The sequence below is a fragment of the Cupressus sempervirens genome, chromosome 2, assembly GCF_028749045.1.
Source record: "Cupressus sempervirens isolate cs-2001-9-10 chromosome 2, ASM2874904v1, whole genome shotgun sequence".
NCBI classification, from domain to species: domain Eukaryota; kingdom Viridiplantae; phylum Streptophyta; class Pinopsida; order Cupressales; family Cupressaceae; genus Cupressus; species Cupressus sempervirens.
Window position 1 is genome coordinate 1757706 of NC_143119.1, and position 13066 is coordinate 1770771.

The following is a 13066-nucleotide window of genomic DNA, read 5'->3' on the forward strand; positions in this document are numbered from 1 at the left end:
TAGAGATCACAAAATGAGCTAATGTTAGATCATAATAATTATTTTTCAAATAAAAAGGAAAAATAAAAATAATAGTTAAATGAATATTTAAAATATAATCTTATGTGAACAAATTAGATTATTAATAATTTTTTTATTTAAATAACATAATATTATTAAAATATTTTAAATAGATTAATAAGTATTGTTTATTTAATTAGGCAAAAGTCTAGAGGGCAACAGTAACTTGCGAGGCTCTCATGTGGAAGGTCTTGGGTTCCAATCGACCTTCACTTAACATATAATAATAATTAATTCCAACAAATAATAATAATTAATCTAGATTTCGATTGTTTATTGAAAAAAATCATTTTAAAAAAACTATCAAAAATCTATTATGAAAAATTATTAATAATAAAAATAATATGAAAAAATTAGCAACTGTAACAAATTTGTATTGATATATAAATTAAAATAATATAAAAATTAAAATCTACATAAATTTAAAAATAAATAAAGATCAAATCTGAATTCATGCGGAGATAGAAAAAGGAAAACAATAGTTAAAAGTGAATATAACAACTACTAAATATCCAAAACAAAATAGTGATAGGGTGATAGGGAAGGATTTGCATGGATCTGACAAATTTTACTTAAAAATTCAATTTTTGAGAACACAAGTAATCTATCGGCTAAAAAAATGTAGATCAGGGTTAAAAGAAACTTCTTATATAGAGAGCTAGTGTTACACCGTTTTCCGGATTTCCTGCTGTTGTCTTCAATTCAAGCGAGCTGCAATTTGGTAGTCATGAGCGCTATCCAGAATGTTGTTGCAGAGGGAGAAACCGTTTTTGAAATTCCTCCTACTGAACCATGGTTGGGTTTGACGCTTCTTAAAGAAAGCGACGCCATAGAGTTGTTTCGGCCATTGGAAGAAGAGCTCAAAGATTCTTGTACCAAAATACGCATTGCCCACTACAATTACGGAGTGGAAGCAGCCCTTGTTGCGAAAAAGCCCTGTTAAATGTTCAGAAAAAGTTAAGAGATGTGCAGCTTCTACACATCGTCTGTGATTTACCTGCTGATGAGGCGGTTGAAGTTGTGTCAATATTCTCATCTGCTTTAGAGGGGTGCACGCTGAGATCCCTGACTCTTGACATTGGGGAATCGGGAGAGAAGGGCGTCAGAGCTTTGGCACCACTCTTGAAATCTCAGAAAACCCTTGAAAATTTGGGATTCGATTCTTGCTCTTTATCCGAAGGAGCTGCTAGAGCCATTTGTGAACTGTTTCCTTCTTTGGAAACAATTAAGGGTTTGCATTTCATTTCGATGTTCACCGAGTCGGTAGAAGATGATGCAGGACAGATCGTTTCGAAGCTTGTTGAGAAATGCACTGCTCTGGAGGATTTCAATTTCTCAGGAGGCTGGATAGGCACCGATGGGGCTGTGGCTTTAGCGGAAGCTTTGGGGAAAGGCAGCAGTTTGAAAATGCTCTGTTTACAAAATAGCAAGGTTGCTCTGAGCAAGGGCATCTCTGGACATTTAGGTCTTACAGAGGTTGATATAAGCCGTATGGATCTTGAGGATAAAGGGATGATTGCTCTCGCCCGCACCCTCAGGGATACGGCACCATCTCTAAGTGTTCTGAGGGTTGGAGGAAATTACATCACTCGAAAAGCAGCCCCAGCTTTAGCAGAATGGCTTGCTGTAAAGAATTTGCTCACCATTTTTCTGCAAAAGACAATGAACTCGAGGGTGATGGAACAATTTTAATATGCAAAGCCATCTCGGAAGGCCATGAGCAGCTCAAAGTTAATTTGAGTTTCAATAAGATGACTAAAATCGGAGCTAAGGTTGCTGCAGAAGCTGTTGCAAACAAGCCCAATTTCTGTAGGCTTTCTACTTATGCGAATTACATTTCTGCAAAAGGAGTTGAGGCCGTCAAAGATGTGCTGAGGAAAGGTGCCAAGGGTGAGTCTGTACTTCGCAGAAGGCTGTATCAATATAAAAAATCATGTGGAAGAATTGTTGGCGATATCTTGATGGAAACTTGCTCTGAAGATTGACTATCCAGGTGACCACACAAAGTACTATTTTTCCAACAGCTCAATTTTAGGCTGTCTATTCCAGACTACCAAAGTATTGAATTTGTAGATTAGTGCTTTCTTGATTAATAATGAATACTCTGATTAAGATATCATTTGAAATGATATCACTCTCATCTCTTGTTTTTGATGCAATGGTATTTCTTTCCCTTTTGAGGACTTCAGAGTTTTACCCCGTCTTCAAATCTCTATTTTCCAAATTAAATACCGGTTTTCTTTTATAGATTTTAGAATTGCTTATACTTGTTCTTTGTGATGTTCTTCCTTTGATATCTGCTCCCATCATATGCTATAGATTGTTTAGTGACATATTTTAGATCAAGATATTTCAGTCCTAAGTTTTGCTTTTGTATGTCAAATTGAATATCCTCTTCTCAGAAAGCCTCACGTACAGTCTTTTATTAAGCAATTGTGTAATTTGTGCTATGCTATGGTTCTTTGAGCATATACTACTTTTGTAAGTAAGAGGAGATAGAAATAATTGTTTGTAAAATGAATACTGTTAAGAATGATACTTCGTCAAAATTTAAATTGTCAATCTACCAGCAAATGGCAAAAAATAGTTATTTTAGATGACTGAACCATGCATGAATTGAAAAGCTTAAAGAATAAAATTATTTGTAGATGACTGAACCATGCACGAATCTATGTTTCAAATATAAACAGACTGAATCGAATAGTTAAGAGTGCAACGGGTTACCAAAAAAAACTTGAGATCAAATTTTGACTTGTTACCGATATGATTTTCCAAGACCTTTTCTAAGTGACTTTTTAGGCACATTACAACGTTGCATGTATTGAAATATTTAGCATAAATAAAAGTTTTCTTTAGTTTTGTTAGTTTTGGACAGCTGTTTGTCCATTTGCTATTATTTAGCAAGTAATTGTTTTGCTAACTAATTGGTTAGATTAGAAACAAATATTTATTAATTAATTGATCACTTTTGGAAACAACTAGAAATCGACTTGGTTAGGGTTGTTAAGTTGTTTTAATCTCAACCGTCCATTGTAAATCAATCTCGCCCGTTGGTTTACCAACAGGAGTAGTATAAAAGGAGGCCAGGGGGGCATTTGGAAAATATGAAGTTTGGAGAAACGTTTGCAGTGTTAGCAAACAGTCTTGCAGTGTTAGCAAGGGCACAGTGTTAGCGTGGGAATAGTAGTGGGGAATATCAGCGGGATAAATTAAGAGGTTGTTGGAATTCTGCCAGTATGGGCAAAGAATTTTGTATCTCTTGATTTGTTGAAGTTTAATATAATTTCTCATTTGTAGAACTGGTTTTCCCTTAGGGGTTTTTCCAAGGACAATTTGTCCGAAAATATTGTATTCATTGTGTTGCGCATTTCTTTCCGTATTTTATGAGTGAAGTTGGAGTTGTGTTATTTTTTCGATATTAGCTGAGAATTTATTTTCAGCAGTTTAATAATCATTTATAATAGGAGATTAATAATCAATGATTGCAATAGTTAAATTTTTCACATGGTATCAGAGCATTGTTAAGGGTAGAGGAGTTTTACCCTAGGAAAGAAATTTTGATCTCTTTAGATTTATTATTGCTTTAAACTCTTGAGATGGTTTCAGCTGGTTTGAGAGATCAGGATAGATTGGATGGTGCCTCAAATTTTGGTGTTTGGAAGGCCAGAATTTATTTATTGTTGGAAGAGAATGGTATCAAGGATTATGCTACCAGTGTTGTACCTGTACCAACGGATGCAACACAGCTTGCAGCATATAAGAAGGACGATGCCAAAGTGAGGAGGATTATCCTTGATGGTGTCAAGGATCATATTGTTCCACATATCACAAAGCTAGATACGACGAAGAAGATGTGGGACACCATTCTGAATCTATACCAAAATGCTACCACCAACAAGAAGTTGATTCTTAGAGAGACGCTAAAGAATACTCGGATGAATCAGGGAGAAGACGTCACAAGTTACTTCACCAAGCTCAGACTTGTCAAGGATGAGTTAGCAGTTGTTGGAGATAGCCCTAGTGATGATGAGCTAGTGAGAATAGCCCTAAATGGGTTTACTAAACAATGGAGTGTCTTTGTTCAAGTTGTCAGTGGACGAAATACTTTACCGAGTTGGGATCGACTATGGACTGATTTCACTCAGGAGAAGTTTAGACTAAGTCTTGTCAATGGGGCCAACAAGAGTCAGAAAAATGAAGTGGAACAAGAGAACGTTGCCCTAGCAGATAAAGGGAAAGCAAAGAAGGGATCTAGCAAAGAAGGGATCTAGCAAAGGATCAAATTCACAAAGTGAGAAGAAGAAGAAGAAGGACCTTTCTAAGGTCAAGTGCTTTGGATGTCACGAGTTTGGCCACAATGTCAGTGATTGCCCAGAGAGGAAGAAGGGTAAGAAGCAGGTGGCAGCTTTAGCAAGTGCGGAAGAACTCTCTAGTAGAATGGAAGATGAGTTTGCACTTATAGCTTGTATGATTAGCTCAACCTCACAGTGTGTTTGGTATATAGATAGTGAGGTGTCATTTCATATGACAAGAGTTAGAGAGTACTTCTCCAGTTACAAGGAGGAGGACACCAACATCCAGATTTCTATGGGAAACTTGTCCAAACTCAACCCTGTTGGGAAAGGGAGTATTCAGTTTCAGAGGGAGAATGGAAAGATAATCCCACTTCATGATGTGTTATATGTGCCAGGCTTAGGTATGAATTTTATTTCTGTATCTGTTCTTCAGGATAGGGGGTATAATGTACTCTTTAGAGGGACAAATGTGTTGATTAAGCACAAGGATTGAAAATCACCCATAACTATTGGAGTTGGGAGTGGTCGCCTTTATAGATTGTAGTTTGATACTCCTAAGGCACTTATGAGCAACAATAATCCTAGAGATCTTGGAGAGCTATGGCATAGGAGGATGGGCCATATTCATCATGGAGCACTTAGATTGCTTCGTGAGACAGTGACAGGTGTTCCAGAGGTGAGCACAGAGCATGACGATGTATGTAAGGGATGTGTGTTGGGAAAGTTTGTGAAAGCATCTTTTCCAAGGAGTGACACCAGATCTAAGGGTGTTCTTGATCTAGTACATTCAGATGTTTGTGGACCGATGTCGACGAAATCTCTCAGAGGATATGAGTAACATGTTACTTTGATTGATGATTTCTCTAGAAAGACCTGGATATACTTCTTGAAGACTAAGGATGAGGTTTTCAGTCAATTCCAAGAGTTCAAGGCTCTTGTGGAGAACTCAACAGGAAAGAAGATAAAGGTTCTTCGGTCAGACAATGGAGGCGAGTACAAAGGAAATGTCTTCCAGGAGTTCTGCACCAGAGAAGGAATCAAGAGAGAATGGATTGTTCCTTACAATCCACAGCAGAATGGAGTTGTTGAGAGGAAGAACCGTTCTATATCGAAGGCAACAAGAGCTATGCTACATGACCAAGGCATGCCCCGTTACATATGGGCAGAGGCGTGTAATACAACAGTCTACATTCATAATAGAGTTCCACACAAGGTGCTAGGGAAGATGACACCAGAGGAGGCTTTCACAGGGAAGAAGCCAAATGTTAGTCACTTCAAGATATTCGAGAGTTTGGCATATTGCCATATTCCTGGAGATACACGTACAAAGTTAGATCAGACTGCAAAGAGGGGGTACTTTTTTGGGTATAGTGAGACCTCAAAAGCATACAGGATTTTCATTTCGGGGACTAAAAGAATTATTGTTAGATGGGATGTCAAGTTCATGGAGGATAAGGCATTCAGGAGATCCAGAGATTTGTCAGCAAATGATCAGAGTGAGAAGCCAACAGAAGTTCCAAGACCAAGTCAAGGGCAACAAAGCTCAAGTATAGTTACCAGTACGACTGTAGACTCAGTTAGTGAAGATTCACAGAGTATGGAGCAACAGGTGCAATAGGAAATGCATCTAGAAGACTTAGAGGTTGACATTTCATCCTCTACAGTTGGCATTAGTTAGTCAGTTGATAGATAGTGAGCCTTCTAGCTATCAGAAAGTTGCAGAACATCATGTATGGCAAGATGTTATGGTTGAGGAATATTCTTCAATAATGCAGAATGATGTGTGGGAGGTAGTACCTAGACCAACAGATAGCGTTGTAGTTGGATCACGCTGGATCTATAAGATAAAGCACGATGCAGATGGTAGCATCAAGAAATACAAGGTGAGGTTCATGGCAAAGTGGTTCTCTCAAAAGGAGGGAATAGACTATGAGGAGACATTTACTCCAGTTTTCAGGTATACTTCTATACAAGCTGTAATCTCACTTGCAGCACGGATGGGATGGCACATCCATCAAATGGATGTCAAGACAACATTCCTTAATGGTGAGTTGAAGGAGGACGTATACATAGAACAACCAGAAGGCTTTGTAGCACACAGCAAAGAAACCCACGTGTGCAGATTGAAGAAAGCATTATATGGACTCAAGCAGGCTCCTAGAGCGTGGTATGAGTGCATTGATACATGCAGAAAATGGGCTTTGTGAAGAGTGAAGCAGATGCTAACCTCTACTACTTGGTGGTTGGGGGTGAGATTCTCATTCTTGTTCTTTATGTGGACGACCTGTTTCTTACAGGTTCACTAGGGCTCATAGTGGATTGGAAGAGGAACCTTGTAGAAGAGTTCGAGATGAAGGATTTAGGACTTATGCACTACTTTCTAGGCATGGAAGTGTGGAAAAAAGATGGGGAGATTTTCCTTGGTCAAGGGAAATATTGCATTGAAATCTTGAAGAAATTTGGGATGGAGGATTGCAAAGCCATGTCTACACCCATGATCACGAATTGGAGGAAGGTAGATACAGCTAAGGAGAAAGATGTAGATCCCACTTTATATAGATAGTTGATTGGTTTGCTTATGTATTTGGTCAACACTAGACCAGATATAGCATTTGCAGTAAACTCTCTTAGTCAGTTCATGGTTGAACCAAAGAGAATGCATTGGATAGCAGCTAAGCATTTGCTACGTTACTTGCGTGGTACAGTCGAGTATGGGATCAGATATGCTTGAGGTGAAGGTATCAATTTGATGGGCTATACTGACGTAGATTGGGCAGGCAGTACAACAGACAAAAAGAGCACTTCAAGGTGTTGTTTCAGTTTGGGGTCAGCAGTTGTATCTTGGTTCAGCAGGAAGCAGAAGTCTGTGGCTCTAAGTTTAGCAGAAGCAGAATACATAGCAGCTAGCGTGGCGACATGTGAAGCTATATGGCTTCGAAAATTGTTAGTAGCCTTGTTTGGTCAGAAGGTTGTGACTATTGTGATACATTGTGACAATTAGAGTTGCATCAAGTTGTTTGAGAATTCAGTATTTCATGATAGGTCTAAACATATAGATATCATATATCACTTCATCAGAGATTGTGTACAAAGGGGAGTTGTTCAGCTACAATACATACCTACAGAGGAGCAAGTAGAAGACATTCTGACTAAGGCATTGGGGAAGGCAAAATTTATCTTCTTCAGAGATAAGTTAGGTGTCCTGCAGAACAACTTCCTCGCTAAGAGGGAGTGTTAGTTTTGTTAGCTTTGGACAGTTTTTTGTCCATTTGCTATTATTTAGCAAGTAATTGTTTTGCTAACTAATTGGTTAGATTAGAAACAAATATTTGTTAATTAATTGACCACTTTTGGAAACAATTAGAAAGGTTAGGGTTGTTAAGTTGTTTTAATCTCAACCGTCGATTGTAAATCAATCTCGGCCGTTGGTTTACCAACAGGAGTAGTATAAAAGGAGGTCAGGGGGGCATTTGGAGAATATGAAGTTTGGAGAAACGTTTGCAGTGTTAGCAAACAATCTTGCAGTGTTGGCAAGGGCGTAGTGTTAGCGTGGGAATAGCAGTGGGGAATATCAGCGGAATAAATTAGGAGGTTGTCGAAATTCTGCCAGTAAGAGGCAAAGAATTTTGTATCTCTTGATTTGCTGAAGTTTAATATAATTTCTCATCTGTAGAACTGGTTTTCCCTTAGGGGTTTTTCCAGGGACAATTTGTCCGAAAATATTGTGTTCATTGTGTTGCACATTTCTTTTTGTATTTTATAAATGAATTGGAGTTGTGTTATTTTTTGATATTAGCTGGGAATTTATTTTGAGCAGTTTAATAATAATTTATGATAGGAGATTAATAATCAGTGATTGCAATAGTTAAATTTTTCACACTTTCCCCCTATCATTTAGATTTTGTTTGAACATTTACCTTTGGACAATAGCGTTCTTGAAGTTAAAATTATTGTATCTTTCACAATAATGCAGTTAGACAGTCCAATATCTTTGAAATGGTAAGTCATTGATGTGAAATGGGAAGAAATTGCTTATTTACAATTAGCTTGTGTTATTGTTCTTATTCTTCCTTTATGTTGCTAGTTATTATCAAATTTATTGTGTCAACATCTCTAAAACTACTCAGAATCTAAGGTTGAAATCTTTTATTTTTTGAATTTTTTCTTCTTTGGTTTAAAATGTACTTCTTTCTAAAAATAAATTCTTTTTAGACACTAAACAAGACAACAATCTGACCATAAGTTGATAGTAGCATTACACTATGAAACTTGTGATCAACCTCATTTGTTCTACAGTTTCCAATATATTCAAAAAGTAGTTTCCTTTTCATTTTAATTAATAGGTGGTATAGATCAAGTGTTTATGTTGATTTTATGAACTTTAAGAAAATCAATCTGATTTTATTAACTTTAAAAAGAATCTATCTGATCAAAATACATTATATGAGTCAAATTTAGTCATTTATGTTGTTTCTCAACTTTTGGAAGTGGTTGACAATTATGTTATCCATATCTTTCAAACTCTATATTGTCTACGTACATCTTCAAAACTTACGACATATGTGATGATTTGAATTCCATGCCTTTGGGTTGCATCCAATTTATTTGGACTCAGATTGAAAACTGTGTATTATAAATTTATAACTGCTGTTAGTTATATACAAAATATTATTTAAAAAACAACATGGTACAACTGTTAGTTGCATATAAAATACAATCACATGTAATCATTGGAATTCTCTTTGTGGTACCCTTTGACCATCTATAAAGTGGAGATCATAAAGACGTATAGAACCTACAAATCAGATACAACAGAGAGGAGGAGGAAGGGAAGGGATGCCTGAATAGATTATAAGTTTATACATAATACTAATCAACCAAGTGAAGACTAGTAAGTAGGAAAAATAAATTATTAACATAAAATATTCAATGCCAAAGAAAACCAAAAAGTCAATAATAATGAAAAAAGTTGGAGTGAATCCCTCTTTTAAGAGATTCTTCTAAGCTTATGTTAATGGTACCGTAAAAAAATCCATTTTAGAGCTGTGGTAATATTTCCTTCATCATTTATATGGAGATACAGTTAGAAATATTTTTTTGGTTAATGTTGAAATTGTTGATGAATATATTTTCATTGAGATCTAATTATGGGGGCTTTGATCCTATACAATGGTAAATCCATGTTGTTTTGGCATTAAACTTGGTCCAAAATTTCAAAATTTTCCTCTTGTTTACTAATGTCGCTTGTGGAGTAACAGTAATTGTGTAGTGGTTAATATTTCTCAGGGTCTCTGTAATTTAAATGTCCAAAATTCTCTCAGTTTGAGTAAAAAATGAGCTAAAACATGTCCACCTTTGAGCTTTAAAATGGTTAAGATTTTATCAAACTTTTGATATTGTTGTGATTGCAAAGTCTCCAGCTCACTCTCAGCTCCGTCCAACATTTCAAATCTAACACATAATTTTAATTGATTCATTAACCTCAGAAAATTGAAGTAATAGAACCTCATAGAACATGCATTTTTATTGAAAATACTAGCCTTTTAAAACAGAAGTTCTTACCTCTTTCCCCAATTGAAAGTAATCGATGTTAATTATCCTCAATAAAAGTTAGTTTCCCTGTGCTCACACCAAAATGGAGAAAAGTGCAGACATCCTTTCAACTTAACACAAGGCATATTTTTATGAGATATTGCAGTTAAAGTCTCCTCAAAAACAAATGTGTGAACTGTCGAATGCTGTTAATGGAGCAATACGATGGTAGACCAAATATCAGAGTTTTAATGGAGAAGAGCACTACTATGGGATGCATATGCTGAATATGGAAAGCTTGAAAGTCTTTCTCAGCCACTCATAACAGTAAAGAATGCAAGCTCTCTCCTCAACGAAATGACACTGGAGTTTTAAAAGTATTTAGGAACTTCCAAGAAATTGCAACTGGCAGGTGTAAAATCAGATTTCTCAAATTTACAATGCCGTACGTAAAGCAACATAGGGGCATATATCGAAGCAACGAAAAGAGAAATATACAGGTGGCTCACGTCAATTGTTTGACAGAATTCATGATTAGACAATTAAACTTGAGCATTCATTATAATGTCTTGTATGATTAGACAATGAGCTGGTTAAAGATGTAAACAAGCTTCACAAATGTGAAGAAGTGTGAAGTTCACTGAAAGTGCAAACTGAAAAGAACAGAACAGTGAGAAAGAAGAAAAGCACAAACACACGATTTTATCGTGGTTTACCACAAATTGTGGCTACATCCATGCTGTAAGAAAAATTTCTTATTAATGTTAAAAGTCTGAACTTTATATTACAGCTGTAGCTTCAGCTGTTCGAATACAATATACAATAATGAACCTTCAATATATATATATATAGAGAGAGAGAGAGAGAGAAAATTGGAGGGAAACAATAATAAATAGAAGATTGTTAAGCTTGACATATACACCTAATAAGAAGTTCCTTAACATTAAAAGTCAAAAGTTTCAAAGTTTCTAGATGTCATTTTGTAAATAGGGGCTTCTATCAATTTTGGTCAAGGTTAAGAAGTTTACTAATTTTGTATAAATTTTTTAAGTTAAATTCTATAGAATTTAGATAGTTTTTCTTGTAAGTCTATAAATACAAGACTATTTGTAATATAAAAGAGGAGAATTTTATGGGAAAATGTTGGAGAAATTTGTAAATGGATTTTTGGATTAACATTATATACCAAGTGCTCTTGAAATAAAGGAGGGGTGAAAATTTATTCAAGCTAAAAGAAAAACAAGTACAAATAGAGAAAGGGCATCAAACAGCCCTATCAAGATCAACCAAGTGATCAAGTTGATGGGACAAGCCCATTAGAAGTTGAGTTTTATCAACAATGTTTCAATTACGCATATGGTCAGAAGCCCACTTCGCCAAACAATCAACAACACTATTCCATTCCCTGAGAATATAAGTGAAAGTAATAGAGTCTAAAGAAGTAGACAAATTATGAATTTGGTTCGCAATCAAAGCTAACTTCCAACCAACAACTTCAGAATGTTGTTGATTCAATAGACGTATCACCACTTGTGAATCAGATTCACAGATAAGCCTTCTCCAACCAAGGTCACAAGCATTCTTCATAGCATACAAAATAGCTAGGGCCTCTATTAGGTTGTTAGTGTGAAGGTCTTTATAAATAGAAAACACAAATTGAATATCCCCCTTACTATCTCTACCAACACCACCAATGCTAGTAGGGCCTAGATTTCCCTTGGAAGACCCATCCGTGTTGATTTTAAGATTACCATGCAAGGGGGCACTCCACTTCCCCACCCTATTTAACTTTAGCAAGGGATGTCTACACATCTTTCGTAGCAGATTTCCATGTGAGGGGGGTATATTGAGATGATTTTTGAAAATATCCTCCCCTGGTTCCATGGCCTCAAAAGTGTCACATTTTGCAGAAATAGTTTCTCCCAAAGAATGGAGAATTTTCCACCATAAGTAAGAAACCTCTAAAAACTCATCCTTAAAGATACGACGGATCCTTTCCAACTAGATATGCCAAATAATAAAGGAGGGTCCAAGAGTCCAAGCAACTTGAAGAAATAAAATCTTGACAGGAGCCTTACCCCAGTGAGCAAAGAATTCTTCTAGTGAGGAAACATGCCAACAGGATTGGTTCCACACATTCCACCAAGAGTGCCAAATATGTCCACTGAAAGAGCATTGGAAAAAGAGATGAGAGATATTTTCTTCACTATTCTGGCATAGAACACACATTGAGGGTCCTTGGGAGCCATGCTTGCATAAATTATCCCACGTAAGACATCGGCTATGGACTACCAACCACATAAAAAAATTACATTTGGGCCAAGAAAACTTGTACCAGACTTACTTCCACCAAGGCATCTGAATGTCCCACAACATCTGTCGAAGAAGCTCAACATATCTTGCAAACACTAAAAATTTTCTAGACAAATCTTTGTTGTCCCAAGCAAGAACATCATTACCAACCAAAGTAGTACACTCACAAGACTAAAAAATTTGAAACAAAGCCTTCCTATCCTCCTTAGAGTCTCCTGGAGGCCATTCAAAAGGATGTTTCCAATGAAAGGAAGGAGCCAAACCTCTAACACACCCTATCTTATAAAAATTAACTATGTCCCAACCAGTAGCACTAAAATTTTGACAAAGGACATGTAGCTGAGGATGAGTGATAAGAATAGGAGGGTGCCCATCCCAATAGTCAAGCCAAAATAAAGCTTGTGATCTAGAATGAAAAATCCAAAAGAGACCATCTTTAACAAAGTGAGCTCCAAACTTTAGCGTATTCCAAATCATGGATCCTCTCCCTTCTAGAGGAAAGCAGTGAACTTCAACCACATCAATATCTGGAAAATACTTATGGGTGAGAATACAAGCCCAAAGTTGATGTTGGTTAGTACACCGACGCCAATAAAGTTTTGTAGCAAGAACTTGTCCATTTAAAATAGCTAATCGTAAGCCAAAACCACCCTCCAATTAAGGGCAACATATTGTTTCCCATTTAACCAAGCTCCATTTAGAAGTTGAAAGGTTCCCACTCCAAAGGAACTGACGGGATAGAGCACCAAATTCCTAAAGAAAATACATCGGAGCAGCCTAAACAAAACACCTGTAAATAGGAAGGGTTTGAATAACCAATTTTAATAGAGTCGGGTGAGCAGTAGTTGATAGCCATCGATGAGTCC

The 13066-nt window shown here is 36.5% G+C and overlaps 1 protein-coding gene across 1 annotated transcript; it reads left to right on the top strand.

Annotated features, from left to right (window-relative positions):
• The first annotated feature begins 787 nt into the window (after positions 1–787).
• On the top strand, positions 788–1752 carry LOC149570782 (uncharacterized). Its single transcript, XM_089812330.1, has 2 exons — positions 788–967; positions 1012–1752. The coding sequence occupies exons 1-2, from the start codon at positions 788–790 to the stop codon at positions 1750–1752; spliced, it is 921 nt and encodes a 306-aa protein (XP_089668456.1).
• Positions 1753–13066: the final 11314 nt, after the last annotated feature.